The sequence below is a fragment of the Corvus moneduloides genome, chromosome 3 (assembly GCF_009650955.1).
Source record: "Corvus moneduloides isolate bCorMon1 chromosome 3, bCorMon1.pri, whole genome shotgun sequence".
Taxonomy (NCBI): Eukaryota; Metazoa; Chordata; class Aves; order Passeriformes; family Corvidae; genus Corvus; species Corvus moneduloides.
Genome location: NC_045478.1, coordinates 1,568,200 through 1,595,265, shown reverse-complemented (window position 1 = coordinate 1,595,265; position 27,066 = coordinate 1,568,200). Strand labels below are relative to the sequence as shown.

General features: G+C 53.0%; 1 protein-coding gene and 1 long non-coding RNA gene across 4 annotated transcripts in view; both read left to right on the top strand.

Moving 5' to 3' along the window:
* The window catches only part of NCOA1 (nuclear receptor coactivator 1), a 116,408-nt gene that overhangs the window by 72,268 nt on the left and 17,074 nt on the right, over nucleotides 1–27,066 (top strand). For all 3 annotated transcript variants that reach the window (XM_032103370.1, XM_032103371.1, XM_032103373.1), the window contains exons 13-17: nucleotides 369–545; nucleotides 2,734–2,827; nucleotides 13,237–13,405; nucleotides 21,493–21,867; nucleotides 21,952–22,053. In XM_032103370.1, the coding sequence (XP_031959261.1) occupies nucleotides 369–545; nucleotides 2,734–2,827; nucleotides 13,237–13,405; nucleotides 21,493–21,867; nucleotides 21,952–22,053 (917 nt within the window). The remainder of the gene's footprint in view (nucleotides 1–368; nucleotides 546–2,733; nucleotides 2,828–13,236; nucleotides 13,406–21,492; nucleotides 21,868–21,951; nucleotides 22,054–27,066) is intronic.
* On the top strand, nucleotides 23,698–25,744 carry LOC116441462. The gene is made up of 2 exons (XR_004239079.1): nucleotides 23,698–25,296; nucleotides 25,637–25,744. It is a non-coding gene; the product is annotated as an uncharacterized LOC116441462 (long non-coding RNA).

Genomic DNA, 27,066 nt, shown 5'->3' with positions numbered 1-27,066 from the left:
TTCCCGCTCTCTTTTTCCCGCCCTTTTCCCCCCATTTCCCCTCCTCAATCCTCAGGAAGTGACTCCCGTTCCCCCGCTCTCTTTTCCCACCCTTTCCCCCCATTTCCTCTCCTCAATCCCTCAGGAAGTGACTCCCGTTCCCGCTCTCTTTTCCCAACTTTTCCCCCCATTTCCTCTCCTCAATCCCTCAGGAAGTGACTCCCGTTCCCGTTCTCTTTTCCCAACTTTTCCCCCCATTTCCTCTCCTCAATCCCTCAGGAAGTGACTCCTGTTCCCGCTCTCTTTTCCCGCCCTTTCCCCCCATTTCCCCTCCTCAATCCCTCAGGAAGTGACTCCCGTTCCCGCTCTCTTTTCCCGCCCTTTCCCAGCTCTCGGCGCCGCTCCGGCCGTTCCTTCCCGCGCTCCCTTCGATTTCTGCGACGCCGCCGCGGATCCTCCGCAGCTCCGGCCGCCTCCGTGTCCCGGGAATGCCGGCGCCGCCCGCGGCCCGGCCCCGCCGGGAAGAGGCTCCGCCAGCGCTCCCAGCGCCTTCCCGCCGGATGCAGGTCGGGCTCCTTCCCGCTCCCCTTCCGCCTCTTCCTGAGCTTTGCCCTGGGAATTCCGTGGGGAGAGCAGAGGAGGCCGAGCGGGGCGGCTGTGGGGCCTTGGAATTCCCAGCTGGGATCGTTGTGTTATGGAAAAGGAGCTGGGAATTTCTGGGATGCTGGAGAAAATTCCCGAAATTCGGGGATTTACGGGGTTTTTAATTCCTGAAGATTTTCCCTGAACATTCCGAAATTTCAGGAGTTGGGGATTTCTGGGATCCCGGAGAAAATTCCCAAAATTCTGGGATTTAACGGGTTTTTAATTCCTGAAGATTTTCCCTGAACATTCCGAAATTTCAGGAGTCGGGGATTTCTGGGATCCCGGAGAAAATTCCTTAAATTCCCGGATTTATGGGATTTCTAATTCCTGCAGATTTTCCCAAATAATTCCCTGAACATTCCCAAATTTCAGGAGCCGGGAATTTCTGGGATTCCAGAGAGAATTCCCTAAATTCTGGGATTTAAGGGATTTTTAATTCCTGAGGATTTTCCCTGAACATTCCCAAACTTGAGCCTGGAATTTCTGAGGATTCCAGAGAAAATTCCCAAAATTCTGGGATTTCAGGGATTTTAAATTCCTGCAGATTTTCCCTGAACATTCCCAAATTTCAGGAGCCGGGAATTTCTGGGATCCCGGAGAAAATTCCCAAAATTCTGGGATTTGTGGGAGTTTTAATTCCTGAAGATTTTCCCTAAACATTCCCAAATTTCAGGAGTCGGGAGTTTCTGGGATCCCGGAGAAAATTCCTTAAATTCTCTGATTTATGGCATTTCTAATTCCTGAAGTTTTTCCCAAAAAAATCCTTGAACATTCCCATAAAAAAGGAGCTGGGAATTTTTGAGGATTCCAGAGAAAATCCCCAAAATTCTGGGATTTGTGGGATTTTTAATTCCTGCAGATTTTCCCTGAACATTCCCAAACTTGAGCCAGGAATTTCTGAGGATTCCAGAGAAAATTCCCAAAATTCTGGGATTTGTGGGAGTTTTAATTCCTGAAGATTTTCCCTGAACATTCCCAAATTTCAGGAGTCGGGAATTTTTGGGATCCCGGAGAAAATTCCTTAAATTCTGGGATTTGTGGGATTTTTAATTCCTGAAGATTTTCCCAAATAAATCCCTGAACGTTCCCATAAAAAAGGAGCCGGGGATTTCTGGGATCCTGGAGAAAATTCCTTAAATTCTGCGATTTAAGGGATTTTTAATTCCTGAAGATTTCCCCTGAACATTCCCAAACTTGAGCCTGGAATTTTTGGAATCCCAGAGAAAATTCCTTAAATTCCGGGATTTATGGGATTTCCAATTCCTGAAGATTTCCCCTGAACATTCCCAAATTTCAGGAGCCGGGAATTTCTGGCATCCCGGAGAAAATTCCCTTTAAATCCTGGAATTTTGGGAATTTTCTCTGAGATCCCAGAAATTCCGGGCTCAAGTTTGGGAATGTTCAGGGAAAATCTTCAGGAATTAAAAATCCCTTAAATCCCAGAATTTTGGGAATTTTCTCCGGGATCCTAAAAATTCCCGGCTCTTGAAATCTGGGAATGTTCAGGGATTTATTTGGGAAATTTATTAGGAATTAAAAATCCCTTAAATCCCAGAATCTTGGGAATTTTCTCCGGGATCCCTGAGGTCCCTTCCCAGCCAATCCCATCGGGAATTCCCAGATTTCCTTGGATTCTCCGGGATGGAATCTGCCTCTTCCCGAGGCTTCTTTTTTTGGAAGAAATTCCAAGAATTCCAGGAATACTTGGAAAAGTTTGGGATAAACCCCGCAGGATGCGGATCCGGGGGAATTCCTTGGGATCTCCGGGAACGAGCTTTCCATGGAAAAACGGGATTTCCTGGGAAAAAAAATCCGGGGATTTCAGGATGTGCCGGGTTGGGATTCCCAGCCAGGAATTCCAGGATTCGGGCTGGAATTCCAATGAAAACCTCAGCTAGACCCCATTCCCACCTGGAATTCCGGGAATTCTCGCTTCAACTCTGCCGGAAAAGGCCGAATTCCCGGATTTCCCCCCCGGGAATTCCATCCTTGGCCATCCCCCCCCCTCCCCAATTCCAAGCGGGAATTTTTTCCGCCAGGATTTTGGGGCTTTTCCCGAGTTGCCACATTCCCTTTTCCCGATTTTTTGGGTCTCTTGTGTCCCTGCAGGAATGCCGGAGCTGGAGCTGGGCGTTCCCGATCCCGCCCTGGGAATGCCGGGAATGGCGGAGCCGATCCCGTGGCCGCTTCCCAAGCCGGACGAGTGAGTCATTCCCAAGTTTTCTTTTCCGGGATATTTCGCATCCAGCCGGAATTTCCCGGTTTTTTTTTCTTCTCCTCTCTCCTCGTTTGGAATTCCGGGAATGCCCCCCGGGGGTTTTTCCCCCTTGGAATTCTGCCGCTGGCGTTCCCGGCGTTCCCGTCCTTGGGGTGGGGGGGGGGATCGGGGCCGTTCTGGGAATTGCTGGATGCAGCGGGAAAAGCCGCGGGAATTCTAGGAAGATGCGCTGGGAAAAGCTGCGGGAATTCCATCGGATCCAGCGGGAAAAACCTCTGGGATTCGGGTGAGATGCAGTAGGAAAAACCTCTGGAATTCTGGTTGGATCCAGTAAGAAAAACCTCTGGAATTCGGGTGAGATGTAGCGGGAAAAGCCTCTGGAATTCTGGGAAGATCCAGGATCCCAGGGAAGAGGATCCAGCTGGGAAAAACCTCTGGAATTCTGGTTGGATCCAGCAGGAAAAACCTCTGGAATTCTGGGAAGATCCAGGATTCTGGGAATGGGGATCCAGCTGGGAAAAACCTCTGGAATTCCATCGGATGCAGCGGGAAAAACCTCTGGAATTCTGGGAAGATCAAGTGGGAAAAACCTCTGGAATTCTGGGTCGATCCAGGATTCTGGGAAAGGGGATCCTGCTTGGAAAAACCTCTGGAATTCTGGGAAGATCCAGCGGGAAAAACCTCTGGAATTCTGGGAAGATACAGTGGGGAAAAACCTCTGGAATTCCATCAGATCCAGCAGGAAAAGCCTCTGGAATTCTGGGAAGATCCAGGATTCCGGGAATGGGGATCCAGCTGGGAAAAACCTCTGGAATTCCATTGGATCCAGTGGGAAAAGCCTCTGGAATTCTGGGAAGATCCGCTGGGAAAAGCCTCTGGAATTCTGGGTCGATCCAGGATTCTGGGAAAGGGGATCCAGCTGGGAAAAACCTCTGGAATTCTGGTTGGATCCAGTAAGAAAAACCTCTGGAATTCAGGTGAGATGCAGCGGGAAAAACCTCTGGAATTCTGGGAAGATCCAGGATCCCAGGGAAGAGGATCCAGCTGGGAAAAACCTCTGGAATTCCATCGGATGCAGCGGGAAAAACCTCTGGAATTCTGGGTCAATCCAGGATTCTGGGAAAGGGGATCCTGCTTGGAAAAACCTCTGGAATTCTGGTTGGATGCAGTGGGAAAAACCTCTGGAATTCCGGTGGGATTCAGTGGGAGAAACCTCTGGAATTCTGGGAAGATCCAGGATCCCAGGGAAGAGGATCCAGCTGGGAAAAACCTCTGGAATTCTGGTTGGATCCAGCGGGAGAAACCTCTGGAATTCCCTCGAATTCAGTGGGAAAAACCTCTGGAATTCTGGGAAGATCCAGCTGGGAAAAGCCTCTGGAATTCTGGGTCGATCCAGGATTCTGGGAATGGGGATCCTGCTTGGAAAAACCTCTGGAATTCCATCGGATGCAGCAGGAAAAACCTCTGGAATTCTGGGAAGATCAACTGGGAAAAGCCTCTGGAATTCTGGGAAGATCCAGGATTCTGGGAATGGGGATCCAGCAGGAAAATGCTCTGGAATTCCGTCAGATCCAGTGGGAAAAACCTCTGGAATTCTGGGAAGATCCAGTGGGAAAAACCTCTGGAATTCCATCAGATCCAGTGGGAAAAACCTCTGGAATTCTGGGAAGATCCAGGATTCTGGGAATGGGGATCCAGCTGGGAAAAACCTCTGGAATTCTGGGAAGATCCAGGATTCTGGGAATGGGGATCCAGCTGGGAAAAACCTCTGGAATTCCATCGGATGCAGCGGGAAAAACCTCTGGAATTCTGGGAAGATCAAGTGGGAAAAACCTCTGGAATTCTGGGAAGATACAGTGGGAAAAACCTCTGGAATTCCATCAGATCCAGCAGGAAAAGCCTCTGGAATTCTGGGAAGATCCAGGATTCCGGGAATGGGGATCCAGCTGGGAAAAACCTCTGGAATTCCATCGGATGCAGCGGGAAAAACCTCTGGAATTCTGGGAAGATCCAGCTGGGAAAAACCTCTGGAATTCCGGTTGGATCCAGTAAGAAAAACCTCTGGAATTCCATTGGATCCAGTGGGAAAAGCCTCTGGAATTCTGGGAAGATCCAGGATCCCAGGGAAGAGGATCCTGCTTGGAAAAACCTCTGGAATTCTGGTTGGATGCAGTGGGAAAAACCTCTGGAATTCTGGGAAGATCAGCTGGGAAAAACCTCTGGAATTCCGGTTGGATCCAGTGGGAAAAACCTCTGGAATTCCGGTGGGATTCAGCGGGAGAAACCTCTGGAATTCTGGGAAGATCCAGGATTCTGGGAAAGGGGATTCTGCTGGGAAAAGCCTCTGGAATTCTGGGAAGATCCACTGGGAAAAACCACTGGAATTCTGGGAAGATCCAGGATCCCAGGGAAGAGGATCCAGCTGGGAAAAACCTCTGGAATTCTGGTTGGATCCAGCGGGAAAAACCTCTGGAATTCCCTCGAATTCAGTGGGAAAAACCTCTGGAATTCTGGGAAGATCCAGCTGGAAAAAGCCTCTGGAATTCCGGTTGGATCCAGTGGGAAAAGCCTCTGGAATTCTGGGTCGATCCAGGATTCTGGGAATGGGGATCCTGCTTGGAAAAACCTCTGGAATTCCATCGGATGCAGCAGGAAAAACCTCTGGAATTCTGGGAAGATCAAGTGGGAAAAACCTCTGGAATTCTGGGTCGATCCAGGATTCTGGGAATGGGGATCCTGCTTGGAAAATGCTCTGGAATTCTGGGAAGATCCAGTGGGAAAAACCTCTGGAATTCCATCAGATCCAGCAGGAAAAGCCTCTGGAATTCTGGGAAGATCCAGGATTCCGGGAAAGGGGATCCAGCTGGGAAAAACCTCTGGAATTCCATTGGATGCAGTGGGAAAAGCCTCTGGAATTCTGGGAAGATCCGCTGGGAAATCCTCTGGAATTCTGGGTCGATCCAGGATTCTGGGAAAGGGGATCCAGCTGGGAAAAACCTCTGGAATTCTGGTTGGATCCAGTAAGAAAAACCTCTGGAATTCAGGTGAGATGCAGCGGGAAAAACCTCTGGAATTCTGGGAAGATCCAGGATCCCAGGGAAGAGGATCCAGCTGGGAAAAACCTCTGGAATTCCATCGGATGCAGCGGGAAAAACCTCTGGAATTCTGGGTCAATCCAGGATTCTGGGAAAGGGGATCCTGCTTGGAAAAACCTCTGGAATTCTGGTTGGATGCAGTGGGAAAAACCTCTGGAATTCCGGTGGGATTCAGTGGGAGAAACCTCTGGAATTCTGGGAAGATCCAGGATCCCAGGGAAGAGGATCCAGCTGGGAAAAACCTCTGGAATTCTGGTTGGATCCAGCGGGAGAAACCTCTGGAATTCCCTCGAATTCAGTGGGAAAAACCTCTGGAATTCTGGGAAGATCCAGCTGGGAAAAGCCTCTGGAATTCTGGGTCGATCCAGGATTCTGGGAATGGGGATCCTGCTTGGAAAAACCTCTGGAATTCCATCGGATGCAGCAGGAAAAACCTCTGGAATTCTGGGAAGATCAACTGGGAAAAGCCTCTGGAATTCTGGGAAGATCCAGGATTCTGGGAATGGGGATCCAGCAGGAAAATGCTCTGGAATTCTGGGAAGATCCAGTGGGAAAAACCGCTGGAATTCTGAGAAGATCCAGTGGGAAAAACCTCTGGAATTCTGGGAAGATCCAGGATTCTGGGAAAGGGGATCCAGCTGGGAAAAACCTCTGGAATTCCATCGGATGCAGCGGGAAAAGCCTCTGGAATTCTGAGAAGATCCAGTGGGAAAAGCCTCTGGAATTCCGTCAGATCCAGTGGGAAAAACCTCTGGAATTCTGAGAAGATCCAGTGGGAAAAACCTCTGGAATTCTGGGAAGATCAACTGGGAAAAGCCTCTGGAATTCTGGGAAGAGCCAGGATTCTGGGAATGGAGATCCAGCTGGGAAAAACCTCTGGAATTCCATGGGAGCCGCCCCCATTCCCGATCCTCTGGAACTGCGGCGCTCGGAGGAGCCGGGAGAGCCTCGGGAGCGGCTCCTGCGGGAACGGGAGCGAAGCTTTGGGATCCAAGGAGCGGAATTCTGGGAATGGGGAAGCTGCGAGGGGAGCTGGATCCTGGCGGGAGAAATCCCGGGAATCCGGAGCCGATCCCGATCCCTGGGCCAAGAATTCCAACGGGATTTGATCCCGATCCCTGCGTCCGAAATTCCAACTGGGAGCTGATCCCGATCCCATTCCCACATTCCGACCGGAGCTGATCCCGATCCCGATGCCATCCCCACATTCCAGAGGGAGTTGATCCCAATCCCGATCCCATTCCCCCATTCCCACGGGAGCTGATCCCGGTCCCATTCCCACGTTCCAACTGGAGCTGATCCCCATCCCATTCCCACATTCCCACATTCCAACGGGAGCTGATCCCGCTCCCGATCCCATTCCCACATTCCGACTGCAGCTGATCCCAATCTCAATCCCATTCCCACATTTCCACATTCCAACGGGAGCTGATCCCGATCCCGATCCCATTCCCACATTCCAGAGGGAGCTGATCGTGATCCTGATCCCATTCCCACATTCCAGTGGGAGCTGATCCCGGTCCCATTCCCACATTCCAACTGGGAGCTGATCCCAATCCCAATGTCATTCCCACATTCCAACTGGAGCTGATCCCGATCCCATTCCCGCATTCCAGAGGGAGTTGATCCCAATCCCAATCCCATTCCCACATTTCCACATTCCAACTGGGAGCTGATCCCAATCCCATTCCCGCATTCCAGTGGGAGCTGATCCCAATCCCATTCCCACATTCCCACATTCCAACGGGAGCTGATCCCGATCCCATTCCCACATTCCAACTGGGAGCTGATCCCGATCCCGATCCCATTCCCACATTTCCACATTCCAACTGGGAGCTGATCCCAATCCCATTTCCGCATTCCAGTGGGAGCTGATCCCAATCCCATTCCCACATTCCCACATTCCAACGGGAGCTGATCCCGATCCCATTCCCACATTCCAACTGGAGCTGATCCCGCTCCCGATCCCATTCCCACGTTCCAACTGGAGCTGATCCCGATCCCGATCCCATTCCCACATTCCAGTGGGAGCTGATCCCGATCCCATTCCCACATTCCCACGGGAGCCGCTCCCGATCCCTGGGCCAACCATTCCAGCCGGGATCTGAGCCCGATCCCGATCCCTTTCCCACATTCCAACTGGAGCTGATCCCGATCCCGATCCCTTTCCCACATTCCAACTGGAGCTGATCCCGATCCTGATCCCATTCCCACATTCCAACTGGAGCTGATCCCGATGCCATTCCCACACTCCGATGGGAGCTGATCCCATTCCCACATTCCCACATTCCAGTTGGAGCTGATCCCGATCCCATTCCCACATTCCCACGGGAGCCGCTCCCGATCCCATTCCCACATTCCAACTGGAGCTGATCCCGATCCCGATCCCGTTCCCACATTCCAACGGGAGCTGATCCTGATCCCGATCCCATTCCCACATTCCCACATTCCAGTGGGAGCTGATCCCGATCTCATTCCCACGGGAGCCGCTCCCGATCCCTGGGCCAACCATTCCCCAGCCATCGGGATCTGAGCCCGATCCCGATGCCATTCCCGCATTCCAGAGGGATCCGATCCCGATCCCATTCCCGCGTTCCCCCGGGATCCGATCCCGCTCCCATTCCCACATTCCAGAGGGAGCCCATCCCGATCCCATTCCCGCATTCCCCCGGGATCCGATCCCGATCCCATTCCCGCGTTCCCCCGGGATTCCCGTCCCGATCCCATTCCCACATTCCCGCTGGATCCGATCCCGCTCCCATTCCCGCGTTCCCCCGGGATCTGATCCCGCTCCCATTCCCGCATTCCCCCGGGATCCGATCCCGATCCCATTCCCACATTCCCGCTGGATCCGATCCCGATCCCATTCCCGCGTTCCCCCGGGATTCCCGTCCCGATCCCATTCCCGGCTCTCCCGGCCTCTCCTCCCGGGGCCGCCTCGCTCCGGCCCCGCCCGCTCTGAGCCCGAGGGCGCCGAGCCCGGAACGCGGGGCCGGGGCCGCCCCCGAGCGAGGGGAAGGAGGGGACGGGAGGGGAGCGAGGGGAGCGAGGGGAGCGCTTCAGCCGGGGGGGAGCGGGGGGAGCTCCGGGGAAGCTCCGGGGGAAGCTCCGGGGAAGCTCCGGGGAAGCTCCGGGGGAAGCTCCGGGGAAGCTCCGGGGAAGCTCCGGGGGGAGCTCCGGGGAAGCTCCGGGGAAGCTCCGGGGGGAGCTCCGGGGGAAGCTCCGGGGAAGCTCCGGGGGAAGCTCCGGTGAAGCTCCGGGGAAGCTCCGGGGACGCTCCGGGGAAGCTCCGGGGGAAGCTCCGGGGAAGCTCCGGGGGAAGCTCCGGGGAAGCTCCGGGGAAGCTCCGGGGGCTCCGGGGAAGCTCCGGGGAGGCTCCGGGGGAAGCTCCGGGGGCTCGGGGGAAGCTCCGGGGAAGCTCCGGGGGAAGCTCCGGGGGAAGCTCCGGGGGAAGCTCCGGGGGAAGCTCCGGGGAAGCTCCGGGGAAGCTCCGGGGAAGCTCCGGGGAAGCTCCGGGGGAAGCTCCGGGGAAGCTCCGGGGAAGCTCCGGGGAAGCTCCGGGGGCTCCGGGGAAGCTCCGGGGGAGCTCCGGGGAAGCTCCGGGGAAGCTCCGGGGGAAGCTCCGGGGGAAGCTCCGGGGAAGCTCCGGGGGCTCCGGGGAAGCTCCGGGGAAGCTCCGGGGGAGCTCCGGGGGAAGCTCCGGGGGAAGCTCCGGGGAAGCTCCGGGGGAAGCTCCGGGGCTCCGGGGAAGCTCCGGGGGAAGCTCCGGGGAAGCTCCGGGGGAAGCTCCGGGGGCTCCGGGGAAGCTCCGGGGGAAGCTCCGGGGAAGCTCCGGGGGCTCCGGGGAAGCTCCGGGGGAAGCTCCGGGGAAGCTCCGGGGGAAGCTCCGGGGGAAGCTCCGGGGGAAGCTCCGGGGAAGCTCCGGGGGAAGCTCCGGGGAAGCTCCGGGGAAGCTCCGGGGGAAGCTCCGGGGGAAGCTCCGGGGAAGCTCCGGGGAAGCTCCGGGGGAAGCTCCGGGGGAAGCTCCGGGGAAGCTCCGGGGAAGCTCCGGGGAAGCTCCGGGGGAAGCTCCGGGGAAGCTCCAGGGGCTCCGGGGGGAGCTCCGGGGAAGCTCCGGGGAAGCTCCGGGGGAAGCTCCGGGGGAAGCTCCGGGGAAGCTCCGGGGAAGCTCCGGGGAAGCTCCGGGGGCTCCGGGGAAGCTCCGGGGGAAGCTCCGGGGAAGCTCCGGGGGGAGCTCCGGGGGAAGCTCCGGGGAAGCTCCGGGGGATCGGGGGAAGCTCCGGGGAAGCTCCGGGGAAGCTCCGGGGAAGCTCCGGGGGAAGCTCCGGGGAAGCTCCGGGGGCTCCGGGGAAGCTCCGGGGGAAGCTCCGGGGGCTCCGGGGAAGCTCCGGGGGAAGCTCCGGGAGCTCCGGGGAAGCTCCGGGGGAAGCTCCGGGGGCTCCGGGGGATCGGGGGAAGCTCCGGGGAAGCTCCGGGGAAGCTCCGGGGAAGCTCCGGGAAGCTCCGGGGAAGCTCCGGGGAAGCTCCGGGGGCTCCGGGGGAAGCTCCGGGGAAGCTCCGGGGAAGCTCCGGGGAAGCTCCGGGGGCTCGGGGAAGCTCCGGGGAAGCTCCGGGGAAGCTCCGGGGAAGCTCCGGGGGAAGCTCCGGGGAAGCTCCGGGGGCTCCGGGGGAAGCTCCGGGGAAGCTCCGGGGGAAGCTCCGGGGGATCGGGGGAAGCTCCGGGGAAGCTCCGGGGGAAGCTCCGGGGGATCGGGGGAAGCTCCGGGGAAGCTCCGGGGGGATCACAGGGAATGCTCCGGGAGCGGGATCCACCCGAGGGGCTCCGGGCGGGATCACAGGGAATGCTCCGGGAGCGGGATCCACCCGAGGGGCTCTTCCCGCTCTTCCCGCTGTTCCCTCGGCCGGAATTCCTGGTGTTTTGAGGGGGTTTTCTCGGTTTTTCCCGGTTTTTGTTGGCTCCGTCTCCCAAACCGACGCGATCCCGTTTTTCCGCTGGATCCCGTCCCGTCCTCAGCGCGTTCCCAAGGAATTCCTCGCCGCTCTCAGGTTCCCTTTTCCCCTCCGGCGGTTCCCGCTGGGAATTCCCGGGATTTTCACGTCGCTTCCTAAAATTCCAGTGGGATCTGCTCCCTGTTCCCAAGCCATTCCAGCTGGGAATTCCCGGGATTTTTGCGCCACTTCCCGGAATTCCCGTCAGATCCTCTCCTTCCCGAGCCATTCCAGCTCCATTCCTGGGATTTTTGCGCTGCTTCCCAGAATTCCAGCGGGAATTCCAGCAGGAGTTTCCATCCCAAACCCTTCCCAGGATCCTCTCTCTCTTCCCAAGCCATTCCAGCTGGGAATTCCTGCATTTCCAGGTGGGAATTCCCAGCGTTTCCACCCCAAACCCTTCCCAGGATCCTCTCCCTCTTCCCAAGCCATTCCAGCTGGGAATTCCTGGATTTCCAGGTGGGAATTCCCAGCGTTTCCACCCCAAACCCTTCCTCCCACACCCGATCCGGCATCGCCGCTCCCGATCTTTTCGGGGTTTTTTTTTCCGCCATTCCTGGCTGGGAATTCCTGCATTTCTGGGTGGGAATTCCCAGAGTTTCCATCCCAAACCCTTCCCGGGATCCTCTCCCTCTTCCCAAGCCATTCCAGCTGGGAATTCCCGGGATTTTTATGCCACTTCCCGGAATTCCAGTCGGATCCTCTCCTTCCCAAGCCATTCCAGCTCCATTCCTGGGATTTTTGCGCTGCTTCCCAGAATTCCAGTGGGAATTCCAGCGGGAGTTTCCATCCCAAACCCTTCCCAGGATCCTCTCCCTCTTCCCAAGCCATTCCAGCTGAGAATTCCTGCATTTCCGGGTGGGAATTCCCAGCGTTTCCACCCCAAACCCTTCCCAGGATCCTCTCCCTCTTCCCAAGCCATTCCAGCTGGGAATTCCTGGATTTCCAGGTGGGAATTCCCAGCGTTTCCACCCCAAACCCTTCCTCCCACACCCGATCCGGCATCGCCGCTCCCGATCTTTTCGGGGTTTTTTTTTTCCGCCATTCCCAGCTGGGAATTCCTGCATTTCTGGGTGGGAATTCCCAGAGTTTCCATCCCAAACCCTTCCCGGGATCCTCTCCCTCTTCCCAAGCCATTCCAGCTGGGAATTCCCGGGATTTTTGTGCCACTTCCCGGAATTCCAGTCGGATCCTCTCCTTCCCGAGCCATTCCAGCTCCATTCCTGGGATTTTTGCGCTGCTTCCCAGAATTCCAGCGGGAATTCCAGCAGGAGTTTCCATCCCAAACCATTCCCAGGATCCTCTCCCTCTTCCCAAGCCATTCCAGCTGGGAATTCCTGCATTTCCAGGTGGGAATTCCCAGCGTTTCCACCCCAAACCCTTCCTCCCACACCCGATCCGGCATCGCCGCTCCCGATCTTTTCGGGGTTTTTTTTTTCCGCCATTCCTGGCTGGGAATTCCTGCATTTCTGGGTGGGAATTCCCAGAGTTTCCATCCCAAACCCTTCCCGGGATCCTCTCCCTCTTCCCAAGCCATTCCAGCTGGGAATTCCCGGGATTTTTGTGCCACTTCCCGGAATTCCAGTCGGATCCTCTCCTTCCCGAGCCATTCCAGCTCCATTCCTGGGATTTTTGCGCCAATTCCCAGAATTCCAGTGGGAATTCCAGCGGGAGTTTCCATCCCAAACCATTCCCAGGATCCTCTCCCTCTTCCCAAGCCATTCCAGCTGGGAATTCCTGCATTTCCAGGTGGGAATTCCCAGCGTTTCCACCCCAAACCCTTCCTCCCACACCCGATCCGGCATCGCCGCTCCCGATCTTTTCGGGGTTTTTTTTTCCGCCATTCCCAGCTGGGAATTCCTGCATTTCTGGGTGGGAATTCCCAGAGTTTCCATCCCAAACCCTTCCCGGGATCCTCTCCCTCTTCCCAAGCCATTCCAGCTGGGAATTCCCGGGATTTTTGTGCCACTTCCCGGAATTCCAGTCGGATCCTCTCCTTCCTGAGCCATTCCAGCTCCATTCCTGGGATTTTTGCGCCAATTCCCAGAATTCCAGTGGGAATTCCAGCGGGAGTTTCCATCCCAAACCCTTCCCAGGATCCTCTCCCTCTTCCCAAGCCATTCCAGCTGGGAATTCCTGCATTTCCAGGTGGGAATTCCCAGCGTTTCCACCCCAAACCCTTCCTCCCACACCCGATCCGGCATCACCACTCCCGATCTTTATGGGATTTTTTTTCCCCCCCCCTTCCCGCCGCGCTCTTCCCGAGGGTTTTTCCGGGCGGGAATTCCCAGCTTTTCCCGTTGCCCGCAGGCCGTGCCTGGGCTCGCAGCTGGACGAGCTGCTGTGCCCGCCCACGACGGCCGAGGGCCGGCAGGACGAGAAGGCGCTGCTGGAGCAGCTGGTCAGCTTCCTGAGCCGGCAGGACGAGAGCGAGCTGGCCGAGCTGGACCGAGCGCTCGGCATCGACAAACTCGTCCAGGTGCCCGCAGGGAGCGGGAACGGGAACGGGAATGGGAATGGGAATGGGGATGGGATGGGGATGGGGGTGGGGGTGGGGGTGGGGGTGGGGATGGGGGTGGGGGTGGGGATGGGATGGGGATGGGAATGGGAACAGGGATGGGGATGGGGAAGGGGATGGGGTTGGGAATGCGGGATGGGGATGGGGTGGGAATGGGGATGGGAATGGGGGAATGGGGATGGGAATGGGATGGGAATGGGGATGGGGATGGGGAATGGGGATGGGGATGGGAGTGGGAGTGGGAGTGGGGATGGGGATGGGATGGGATGGGATGGGATGGGATGGGATAGGGATGGGAATGGGGAAGGGGAAGGGGATGGGGATGGGGATGGGGGAATGGGGATGGGAATGGGGAAGGGGAAGGGGATGGGGAAGGGGATGGGAATGGGGATGGGGAAGGGGATGGGGAAGGGGATGGGGATGGGAATGGGGATGGGGAAGGGGATGGGGAAGGAGATGGGGATGGGGATGGGGATGGGGGAATGGGGTCTGGGAATGTGATGTGGGAATGGGGTCTGGGAATGGGGAAATGCAGGAATGGGGTCTGGGAATGGGGGAATGCGGGACTGGGGGTCTGGGGATGGGGGGATGGGGGAAGGGGGAAATGGGGATGGGGGAATGGGAATGGGATCTGGGGATGGGGGAATGCGGGAATGGGGCATTGCGGGAATGGGAATGGGATCTGGGGATGGGGGAATGGGAATGGGATCTGGGGATGGGGGAATGCAGGAATGGGGTCTGGGAATGGGATGTGGGAATGGGGTCTGGCAATGATCCAGGCATGGGGGAATGAGGGAATGGGATCTGGGAATGGGGGAATGGGATCTGGGAATGGGGGAATGGGGTCTGGGAATGTGATGTGGGAATGGGGTCTGGGAATGGGGGAATGCGGGACTGGGGGTCTGGGGATGGGGGAATGGGGGAAGGGGGGAATGGGGATGGGGGAATGGGAATGGGATCTGGGGATGGGGGAATGCAGGAATGGGATCCGGGAATGGGATCTGGGAATGGGATGTGGGAATGGGGTCTGGGAATGGGGGAATGCGGGAATGGGGCAATGCGGGAATGGGAATGGGATCTGGGGATGGGGGAATGCAGGAATGGGGTCTGGGAATGGGATGTGGGAATGGGGTCTGGCAATGATCCAGGCATGGGGGAATGAGGGAATGGGATCTGGGAATGGGGGAATGGGATCCGGGAATGGGGGAATGGGGTCTGGGAATGTGATGTGGGAATGGGGTCTGGGAATGGGGGAATGCGGGAATGGGGTCTGGGAATGGGGGAATGCAGGAATAGGAATGGGGTCTGGGGAGGAGGGAATGGGGGAATAGGAATGGGGGAATGGGGACCGGGAATGGGGTCTGGGAATGGGATGTGGGAATGGGGTCTGGGAATGGGGTTTGGCAATGATCCAGGAATGGGGGAATGAGGGAATGGGGTCCAGGAATGGGGTCTGGGAATGAGGTCTGGGGAATGGATCCTTGGAAGAGATCCCGGGAAGGGCCGGGAATGGGGGAATGCGGGAATGGGAGTCTGGGAATGGGATGGGGGAATGGGATGTGGGAATGGGGTCTGGGAATGGGGGAATGGGGGAATGGGATGTGGGAATGGGGTCTGGGAATGGGGGAATGGGGGAATGAGGGAATGGGGTCTGGGAATGGGATCCCGGGAATGGGGGAATACGATCTGGGAATGGGATCTGGGGATGGGGGAATGCGGGAATGGGAATGGGGTCTGGGGATGGGGGAATGGGATCCGGGAATGGGATCCGGGGATGGGGTCTGGGGATGGGGTCTGGGAATGGGGTCTGGGAATGGGGGAATGGGGGAGGGATAAGGGGGGGAAAAAGGGGGGAAAATGGGAGGAGGATTGGGGAGTGAGGGGGGAAATAATGGGAAGGAAATGGAGAAAAAATGGGGAGAAAAGGGGGAAAAATGGGAAAATAATGGGAAGAAAATGGGGGAAAAAATTGGGAAAATAAGGGGGCAATGAAGGGGAAAATGGGGGGAAAGGGGAGAAATGGGAAAAAAGGGGGAAAAATAGGGAAAAATGGAGGGAAAATGGGGGAAATCGGGAAAAGGGGGAAAGGGGGAAGGAAAGGGGGAAAATGGGGGGAAAAGGGAAGGAAAGGGGAAAATAACGGGAAAATAAGGAGGGAAAATCAGAGGCTCCAAAGGGATTTTGGGATTGAGCTCCAAAGGGGTTTTGGGATCCAAAGAGATCTTGGGATCAGGGTCCAAAGAGATTTTAGGATCAGACTCCAAAGGGATTTTGGGATCGGGCTCTGAAGGGATTTTGGGATCAGGCTCTGAAGGGATTTTGGGATCCAAAGGGATTTTGAGATAAGGGTCCAAAGAGATTTTAGGATCAGATTCCAAAGGGATTTTGGGATTGGGATCCAAAGGGATTTTGGAACCCAAAGAGATTTTGGGATGAGACTCCAAAGGGATTTTGGGATTGGGATCCAAAGGGATTTTGGAACCCAAAGGGGTTTTGGGATGGGGCTCCAAAGGGATTTTGGGATCCAGAGAGATTTTGGGATTTGTCTCGGAAGAGATTTTGGGATCAGACGCTGAAGGGATTTTGGGATGGGATTTCAAAGAGGTTTTGGGATCAAACTCCAAAGGGATTTTGGGATCCAAAGGGATTTTGGGATCAGGCTTTGAATGGATTTTGGGATCAGGCTCCAAAGGGACTTTGGGATCCAAAGAGATTCTGGGATCCAAAGAGATTTTGGGATCAGGCTCTGAAGGGATTTTGGGATCAAACTCCAAAGGGATTTTGGGCTCCAAAGGGATTTTGGGATCCAAAGAGATTCTGGAATCCAAAGAGATTCTGGGATCCAAAGAGGTTTTGGGTTCAGGCTCTGAAGGGATTTTGGGATGGGATTTCAAAGCGGTTTTGGGATCAAACTCCAAAGGGATTTTGGGATCAGGCTTTGAAGGGATTTTTGAGATCCAAAGAGATTTTGGGATCAAACTCCAAATGGATTTTGGGATGAGGCTCCAAAGGGATTTTGGGACTCGGGCTCTGAATGGATTTTGGGATCCAAAGGGATTTTGGGATGAGGCTCCAAAGGGATTTTGGGATGAGGCTCCGAAGGGATTTTGGGATCAAACTCCAAATGGATTTTGGAACCCAAAGGGATTTTGGGATTGGGCTCCGCATGGATTTTGGAACCCAAAGGGATTTTGGGATGAGGCTCCAAAGGGATTTTGGGATCCAAAGAGATTCTGGGATCAGACTCTGAAGGGATTTTGGGATGGGATTTCAAAGAGGTTTTGGGATCAAACTCCAACGGGATTTTGGGATCCAAAGGGATTTTGGGATGGGGCTCCAAAGGGATTTTGGGATTGGCCTCCAAAGGGATTTTGGGATGGGGCTCCACATGGATTTTGGAGCCCAAAGGGATTTTGGGATCAGACTCCAAAGGGATTTTGGAACCCAAAGGGATTTTGGGATCGGGCTCCAAAGGGATTTTGGAACCCAAAGGGATTTTGGGATGAGGCTCCAAAGGGATTTTGGGACTCAGGCTCCGAATGGATTTTGGGCTCCAAAGGGATTTTGGGATCAGGCTCTGAAGGGATTTTTGAGATCCAAAGAGATTTTGGGATCGGGCTCCAAAGGGATTTTGGGATGGGGCTCCAAAGGGATTTTGGGATCCAAAGAGATTCTGGGATCCAAAGAGGTTTTGGGTTCAGACTCTGAAGGGATTTTGGGATGGGATTTCAAAGAGATTTTGGGATCAAACTCCAAAGGGATTTTGGGATCCAAAGGGATTTTGGGATCAGGCTCTGAAGGGATTTTTGAGATCCAAAGAGATTTTGGGATCAAACTCCAAATGGATTTTGGGATGAGGCTCCAAAGGGGTTTTGGGATCAAACTCCGAATGGATTTCGGAACCCAAAGGGATTTGGGGATCCAAAGGGATTTTGGGATCCAGAGAGATTTTGGGATCAGGGTCTGAAAGGATTTTGGGATCAGACTCCAAAGGGACTTTGGGATCCGAAGAGATTTTGGGATCCAAAGAGGTTCTGGGATCGGGCTCTGAAGGGATTTTGGGATCCAAAGGGATTTTGGGCTCCAAAGGGATTTTGGGCTTCAAAGGGATTTTGGGATCCAAAGAGATTCTGGGATCCAAAGAGGTTTTGGGTTCAGGCTCTGAAGGGATTTTGGGATGGGATTTCAAAGAGATTTTGGGATCAAACTCCAAAGGGATTTTGGGATCAGGCTTTGAAGGGATTTTTGAGATCCAAAGAGATTTTGGGATCAAACTCCAAATGGATTTTGGGATGAGGCTCCAAAGGGATTTTGGGACTCGGGCTCTGAATGGATTTTGGGATCCAAAGGGATTTTGGGATGAGGCTCCAAAGGGGTTTTGGGATGAGACTCCAAAGGGATTTTGGGATCCAAAGAGATTCTGGGATCAGACTCTGAAGGGATTTTGGGATGGGATTTCAAAGAGGTTTTGGGATCAAACTCCAACGGGATTTTGGGATCCAAAGGGATTTTGGGATGGGGCTCCGAAGGGATTTTGGGATTGGCCTCCAAAGGGATTTTGGGATTGGCCTCCAAAGGGATTTTGGGATGGGGCTCCACATGGATTTTGGAGCCCAAAGGGATTTTGGGATCAGACTCCAAAGGGACTTTGGGATCCGAAGAGATTTTGGGATCCAAAGAGGTTCTGGGATCGGGCTCTGAAGGGATTTTGGGATCCAAAGGGATTTTGGGCTTCAAAGGGATTTTGGGATCCAAAGAGGTTTTGGGTTCAGGCTCTGAAGGGATTTTGGGATGGGATTTCAAAGCGGTTTTGGGATCAAACTCCAAAGGGATTTTGGGATAAGGCTTTGAAGGGATTTTTGAGATCCAAAGAGATTTTGGGATCAAACTCCAAATGGATTTTGGGATGAGGCTCCAAAGGGATTTTGGGACTCGGGCTCTGAATGGATTTTGGGATCCAAAGGGATTTTGGGATGAGGCTCCAAAGGGATTTTGGGATGAGGCTCCGAAGGGATTTTGGGATGAGGCTCCGAAGGGATTTTGGGATCAAACTCCAAATGGATTTTGGAACCCAAAGGGATTTTGGGATTGGGCTCCGCATGGATTTTGGAACCCAAAGGGATTTTGGGATTGGGCTCCGCATGGATTTTGGAACCCAAAGGGATTTTGGGATCAGACTCCAAAGGGATTTTGGGATCCAAAGAGATTCTGGGATCAGACTCTGAAGGGATTTTGGGATGGGATTTCAAAGAGGTTTTGGGATCAAACTCCAAAGGGATTTTGGGATCCAAAGGGATTTTGGGATCAGGCTTTGAAGGGATTTTTGAGATCCAAAGAGATTTTGGGATCAAACTCCAAATGGATTTTGGGATGAGGCTCCAAAGGGATTTTGGGACTCGGGCTCTGAATGGATTTTGGGATCCAAAGGGATTTTGGGATGAGGCTCCAAAGGGGTTTTGGGATGAGACTCCAAAGGGATTTTGGGATCAAACTCCAAATGGATTTTGGAACCCAAAGGGATTTTGGGATTGGGCTCCGCATGGATTTTGGAACCCAAAGGGATTTTGGGATGAGGCTCCAAAGGGATTTTGGGATCCAAAGAGATTCTGGGATCAGACTCTGAAGGGATTTTGGGATGGGATTTCAAAGAGGTTTTGGGATCAAACTCCAACGGGATTTTGGGATCCAAAGGGATTTTGGGATGGGGCTCCGAAGGGATTTTGGGATGGGGCTCCAAAGGGATTTTGGGATTGGCCTCCAAAGGGATTTTGGGATGGGGCTCCACATGGATTTTGGAGCCCAAAGGGATTTTGGGATCAGACTCCAAAGGGATTTTGGAACCCAAAGGGATTTTGGGATCGGGCTCCAAAGGCATTTTGGGATGAGGCTCCAAAGGGATTTTGGGACTCAGGCTCCGAATGGATTTTGGGCTCCAAAGGGATTTTGGGATCAGGCTCTGAAGGGATTTTTGAGATCCAAAGAGATTTTGGGATCGGGCTCCAAAGGGATTTTGGGATGGGGCTCCAAAGGGATTTTGGGATCCAAAGAGATTCTGGGTTCAGACTCTGAAGGGATTTTGGGATGGGATTTCAAAGAGGTTTTGGGATCAAACTCCAAAGGGATTTTGGGATCCAAAGGGATTTTGGGATCAGGCTCTGAAGGGATTTTTGAGATCCAAAGAGATTTTGGGATCAAACTCCAAATGGATTTTGGGATGAGGCTCCAAAGGGGTTTTGGGATCAAACTCCAAAGGGATTTCGGAACCCAAAGGGATTTGGGGATCCAAAGGGATTTTGGGATCCAGAGAGATTTTGGGATCAGGGTCTGAAAGGATTTTGGGATCAGACTCCAAAGGGACTTTGGGATCCGAAGAGATTTTGGGATCCAAAGAGGTTCTGGGATCGGGCTCTGAAGGGATTTTGGGATCCAAAGGGATTTTGGGCTTCAAAGGGATTTTGGGATCCAAAGAGATTCTGGGATCCAAAGAGATTTTGGGATCCAAAGAGGTTTTGGGTTCAGGCTCTGAAGGGATTTTGGGATGGGATTTCAAAGCGGTTTTGGGATCAAACTCCAAAGGGATTTTGGGATAAGGCTTTGAAGGGATTTTTGAGATCCAAAGAGATTTTGGGATCAAACTCCAAATGGATTTTGGGATGAGGCTCCAAAGGGATTTTGGGACTCGGGCTCTGAATGGATTTTGGGATCCAAAGGGATTTTGGGATGAAGCTCCAAAGGGATTTTGGGACTCGGGCTCTGAAGGGATTTTGGGATCCAAAGGGATTTTGGGATGAGGCTCCAAAGGGATTTTGGGATGAGGCTCCGAAGGGATTTTGGGATCAAACTCCAAATGGATTTTGGAACCCAAAGGGATTTTGGGATTGGGCTCCGCATGGATTTTGGAACCCAAAGGGATTTTGGGATGAGGCTCCAAAGGGATTTTGGGATCCAAAGAGATTCTGGGATCAGACTCTGAAGGGATTTTGGGATGGGATTTCAAAGAGGTTTTGGGATCAAACTCCAACGGGATTTTGGGATCCAAAGGGATTTTGGGATGGGGCTCCGAAGGGATTTTGGGATGGGGCTCCAAAGGGATTTTGGGATTGGCCTCCAAAGGGATTTTGGGATGGGGCTCCACATGGATTTTGGAGCCCAAAGGGATTTTGGGATCAGACTCCAAAGGGATTTTGGAACCCAAAGGGATTTTGGGATCGGGCTCCAAAGGGATTTTGGAACCCAAAGGGATTTTGGGATGAGGCTCCAAAGGGATTTTGGGATCCAAAGAGATTCTGGGATTGGACTCTGAAGGGATTTTGGGATGGGATTTCAAAGAGGTTTTGGGATCAAACTCCAACGGGATTTTGGGATCCAAAGGGATTTTGGGATCAGGCTCTGAAGGGATTTTTGAGATCCAAAGAGATTTTGGGATCAAACTCCAAATGGATTTTGGGATGAGGCTCCAAAGGGGTTTTGGGATCAAACTCCAAAGGGATTTCGGAACCCAAAGGGATTTGGGGATCCAAAGGGATTTTGGGATCCAGAGAGATTTTGGGATCAGGGTCTGAAGGGATTTTGGGATCAGACTCCAAAGGGACTTTGGGATCCGAAGAGATTTTGGGATCCAAAGAGGTTCTGGGATCGGGCTCTGAAGGGATTTTGGGATCCAAAGGGATTTTGGGATCCAAAGGGATTTTGGGATCAGGCTCCAAAGGGATTTTGGGCTTCAAAGGGATTTTGGGATCCAAAGAGATTCTGGGATCCAAAGAGGTTTTGGGTTCAGGCTCTGAAGGGATTTTGGGATGGGATTTCAAAGAGATTTTGGGATCAAACTCCAAAGGGATTTTGGGATCCAAAGGGATTTTGGGATCGGGCTCTGAAGGGATTTTGGGATTGGGATCCAAAGGGATTTTGGGATGGGGCTCTACAGGGATTTTGGGATCAAACTCCGAATGGATTTTGGAACCCAAAGGGATTTCGGAACCCAAAGGGATTTTGGGATGGGGCTCAGCAGCACCGCTGGGATCTCATTCCCAAGCTCTTTCCCCCGGCAGGGCGGCGGCCTGGAAGCGCTGACGGAACGATTCCAACCCCACCAATCCACGCCGCCCCCGCTGCTCCTGGAGCAAAAACCGGGAATGTTCCCGCAGCCCTTCCCACCCTCCTCCTCCTCCTCCTCTTCCTCCTCCTCCTCCTCCTCCTCCTCCTCCTCGGCCTCTCCCAGCGCCAACATTCCCGGCGCTTTCCCGGGAATGCTGCGGCAGAAGCCGTCCTTCGGCGCCGTCCCCGTGGCCGTCCCTCCGCCGCCTCCGCGCGCGGCGTTCCCGAATTCCATGGGAATCCCGCCCCGGCAGCCGCTGAGCCGCCCCCCGAGCGCTCCCAACCAGCTCCGGCTGCAGCTGCAGCAGCGGCTCCAGGGCCAGCAGCAGGTAATTCCCGACTTCCCGGCCCAAATTCCACCCGGGAATTGCCGGGAGGGAATTTTCAGGGAATTCCGTGTGTCCCGATTCCAGCTGCTCCAGCAGAACCGCCAGGCTCTCCTGAGCCAGTTCGCCGCCAGCGCTCCGGTGGGAATCTCCATGAGGGCGGGAATGCAGCAGCAGCTGGCGCCGCAGGTAAAGCGGGATTTGGGATGGGATTCCGGCCGGGAAAATTCGGGATGGAGCGTCCCAGTATGGCCTGGCTGGATCTGTAACGGGAGGGAATTCCCGGGGTTTTTTCCTGGATTTTTAGGGTGTTTTTTCCATGATTTTCCATGGTTTTCCAGCTCTTTTCCTCCTTAACGGGAGAGAGTTCCTGGGGTTTTTTCCTGGTTTTTTGGGGGTGGTTTTTCCATGATTTTCTCCTTAACGGGAGGGAATTCCCGGGGTTTTTTCCTGGATTTTTAGGGTGGATTTTCCATGATTTTCCATGGTTTTCCAGCTCTTTTCCTCCTTAACGCGAGAGAGTTCCTGGGGTTTTTTCCTGGTTTTTTGGGGGTGGTTTTTCCATGATTTTCTCCTTAACGGGAGGGAATTCCCGGGGTTTTTTCCTGGATTTTTAGGGTGTTTTTTCCATGATTTTCCATGGTTTTCCAGCTCTTTTCCTCCTTAACGGGAGAGAGTTCCTGGGGTTTTTTCCTGGTTTTTTGGGGGTGGTTTTTCCATGATTTTCTCCTTAACGGGAGGGAATTCCCGGGGTTTTTTCCTGGATTTTTAGGGTGTTTTTTCCATGATTTTCCATGGTTTTCCAGCTCTTTTCCTCCTTAACGGGAGAGAGTTCCTGGGGTTTTTTCCTGGTGTTTTGGGGGTGGTTTTTCCATGATTTTCTCCTTAACGGGAGGGAATTCCCGGGGTTTTTTCCTGGATTTTTAGGGTGGATTTTCCATGATTTTCCATGGTTTTCCAGCTCTTTTCCTCCTTAACGGGAGAGAGTTCCTGGGGTTTTTTCCTGGTTTTTTGGGGGTGGTTTTTCCATGATTTTCTCCTTAACGGGAGGGAATTCCCGGGGTTTTTTCCTGGATTTTTAGGGTGTTTTTTCCATGATTTTCCATGGTTTTCCAGCTCTTTTCCTCCTTAACGGGAGAGAGTTCCTGGGGTTTTTTCCTGGTGTTTTGGGGGTGGTTTTTCCATGATTTTCTCCTTAACGGGAGGGAATTCCCGGGGTTTTTTCCTGGATTTTTAGGGTGGATTTTCCATGATTTTCCATGGTTTTCCAGCTCTTTTCCTCCTTAACGGGAGAGAGTTCCTGGGGTTTTTTCCTGGTTTTTTGGGGGTGGTTTTTCCATGATTTTCTCCTTAACGGGAGGGAATTCCCAGCGTTTTTTCCTGGGTTTTTTAGGTGGATTTTCCGTGATTTTCCAACTCAGCTTCTTCCTTAATGGGAGGGAATGCCTGGGTTTCTTTCCTGGTTTTTTGGGGTGGATTTTCCATGATTTTCCAGCTCTTTTTCTTCCTTAACGGGAGGGAATTCCCGGCGTTTTTTCCTGGTTTTTTTAGGGTGTTTTTTCCATGATTTTCCAGCTCTTTTTCTTCCTTAACGGGAGGGAATTCCCGGCGTTTTTTCCTGGTTTTTTTAGGGTGTTTTTTCCATGATTTTCCAGCTCTTTTTCTTCCTTAACAGGAGAGAATTCCCGGGATTTTTCCTGGGGTTTTTTTGGGGTGATTTTTCCATGATTTTCCAGCTCTTTTTGTTCCTTAACGGGAGGGAGTTCCCGGGGTTTTTTCCTGGTTTTTTTTAGGGTGCATTTTCCATGATTTTCCAGCTCTTTTTGTTCCTTAATGGGAAGGAATTCCCAGGTTTTTTTCCTGTCTTTTTGGGATGGGTTTTCCATGGTTTTCCAGCTCTTCTTCCTCCTTAATGGGAGAGAATTCCTGGAGTTTTTTCCTGGTTTTTTTTTAGGGTAGTTTTTCCATGATTTTCTGTGATTTTCCAGCTCTTTTTCCTCTTTAACAGGAGGGAATTCCCAGGGTTTTTTCCCGTTTTTTTGGGGTGGTTTTTCCATGATTTTCCGGCTCTGCTTCTTCCTTAATGGGAGGGAATTCCTGGGGTTTTTTCCTGGATTTTTAGGGTGTTTTTTCCATGATTTTCCGTGATTTTCCAGCTCCGCTTCTTCCTTAATGAGGGAGAATTCCAGGTTTTTTTCCTGTTTTTTTGGGCTAGATTTTCCATGATTTTCCAGCTCTTTTTCCTCCTTAATGGGAGGGAATTCCCGGGATTTTTTCCTGGGTTTTTTTGGGGTGGTTTTTCCATGATTTTCCAGCTCCGCTTCTTCCTTAACAGGAGAGAATTCCTGGGATTTTTTCCTGGTTTTTTGGGGTGGTTTTTCCATGATTTTCCAGCTCCTCCTGCTTAAGGCACAAATCCTTTGTTATTTTTTTAGGGAATGTTCAGGAATTTATTTGGGAAAATCATTCGGAAATTGAAATCCTTCCAACACCAGAATTTAGGGAATTTTCTCCACAATCCCACAAATTCCCAGCTCCTTTTGGATGGGAATGTTCAGGGATTGATTTGGGAAAAATCTTCAGGAATTAGAAATCCTCCAAATCCCAGAATTTCAGGAATTTTCTCCACCATCCCAGAAAATTCCCGGCTCCTCAAGTTCATCCCTGGCTCCTAAAAAAAAAAAGGGAATGAATTTTCCACTGGGAATGAGGAGAAGTGGGAATTCCAAAGGAATTCCGGGGATTTTATTCCACGTCTGGGAGAGGCCTCGGCCTTTTCGGGGCTTTTCCCAACATTTTGGAGCAGGAGGGGCGGAATTCCGGGATTTGGGATCGTCCTGGGGAGGGAACAGGGGGATCCCACAGAGAACAGAGCTGGAAAAACTCCTGGGATGGGATTTTTTTCCAATATCTTGGAGCAGGAGGAGCAGAATTCCGGGAATTTGAGCTCGGGATCGTCCCAGGGAGGAGACGAGGGGATTCCATGGAGAAAAAGGGTGGAAAAACTCCTGGGATGGGATTTTATTCCAAGAAAGAGCGGAATTCCGGGAATTTGAGTTCGGGATCGTCCCGGGGAGGGAACAGGAAAAAAGATGTGGAAAAACTCCTGGGATGGGATTTAATTCCCAAAATTTTGGAGCAGGAGGAGCGGAATTCCAGGAATTTGAGCTCGGGATCATCCCAGGGATGGCACCAAGGGATCCCGTGGGAAAAAGAAGTGGGAAAACTCCTGGGATGGGATTTTATTCCCAACGTTTTGGAGCAGGAGGAGCTGAATTCTGGGAATTTGGGATCATCCCGGGGAGGGAACAGGGGGATCCCACAGAGAACAGAGCTGGAAAAACTCCTGGGATGGGATTTTATTCCAAGAAAGAGCGGAATTCCGGGAATTTGATCTCGGGATCATCCCGGGGAGGGAACAGGAAAAAAGATGTGGAAAAAGTCCTGGGATGGGATTTTATTCCCAAAATTCTGGAGCAGGAGGAGCTGAATTCCGGGATTTGGGATCATCCCGGGGAGGGAACAGGGGGATCCTATGGAAAAAAACGTGGGAAAACTCCTGGGATGGGATTTATTCCCAACATTTCTGAGCAGGAGGAGCTGAATTCCGGGATTTGGGGTCATCCCGGGGAGGGAACAGGGGGATCCCGTGGAGCAGAGAGCTGGAAAAACTCCTGGGATGGGATTTTATTCCAAGAAAGAGCGGAATTCCGGGAATTTGAGCTCGGGATCGTCCCGGGGAGGAAACAGGGGGATCCCGTGGAGCAGAGAGCTGGAAAAACTCCTGGGATGGGATTTTGTTCCCAAAATTTTTGAGCAGGAGGAGTGGAATTCCAGGATTTGGGATCATCCCGGGGAGGGAACAGGGGGATCCCATGGAGCAGAGAGCTGGAAAACCTCCTGGGATGGGATTTTATTCCAAGAAAGAGCGGAATTCCGGGAATTTGAGCTTGGGATCATCCCGGGGAGGGAACAGGCAAAAAGATGTGGAAAAACTCCTGGGATGGGATTTAATTCCCAAAATTTTTGAGCAGGAGGAGCAGAATTCCAGGAATTTGAGCTCGGGATCGTCCCAGGGAGGAGACGATGAGGGGATTCCATGGAGAAAAAGGGTGGAAAAACCCCTGGGATGGGATTTTTTCCAAGAAAGAGCGGAATTCTGGGAATTTGAGCTCGGGATCATCCCGGGGAGGGAACAGGGGGATCCCACAGAGAACAGAGCTGGAAAAACTCCTGGGATGAGATTTTATTCCCAACGTTTTGGAGCAGGAGGAGCAGAATTCCGTGAATTTGAGCTCGGGATCGTCCCAGGGAGGAGACGAGGGGATTCCATGGAGAAAAAGGGTGGAAAAACCCCTGGGATGGGATTTTATTCCCAAAATTTCCGAGCAGGAGGAGCTGAATTCCGGGATTTGGGATCATCCCGGGGAGGGAACAGGGGGATCCCATGGAGCAGAGAGCTGGAAAAACTCCTGGGATGGGATTTTGTTCCAACAAAGAGCGGAATTCCGGGAATTTGAGCTGGGGTTCATCCCGGGGAGGGAACAGGCAAAAAGATGTGGAAAAAGTCCTGGGATGGGATTTAATTCCCAAAATTTTGTAGCAGGAGGAGCTGAATTCCAGGAATTTGAGCTCGGGATCGTCCCAGGGAGGAGACGATGAGGGCATTCCATGGAGAAAAAGGGTGGAAAAACTCCTGGGATGGGATTTTTTCCAAGAAAGAGCGGAATTCTGGGAATTTGAGCTCGGGATCGTCCCGGGGAGGGAACAGGGGGATCCCACAGAGAACAGAGCTGGAAAAACTCCTGGGATGAGATTTTATTCCCAACGTTTTGGAGCAGGAGGAGCAGAATTCCGGGAATTTGAGCTCGGGATCGTCCCAGGGAGGAGACGAGGGGATTCCATGGAGAAAAAGGGTGGAAAAACCCCTGGGATGGGATTTTATTCCCAAAATTTCCGTGCAGGAGGAGCTGAATTCCAGGATTTGGGATCATCCCGGGGAGGGAACAGGGGGATCCCATGGAGCAGAGAGCTGGAAAAACTCCTGGGATGGGATTTTATTCCAAGAAAGAGCGGAATTCCGGGAATTTGATCTCGGGATCATCCCGGGGAGGGAACAGGAAGAAAGATGTGGAAAAACTCCTGGGATGGGATTTTATTCCCAAAATTCTGGAGCAGGAGGAGCTGAATTCCGGGATTTGG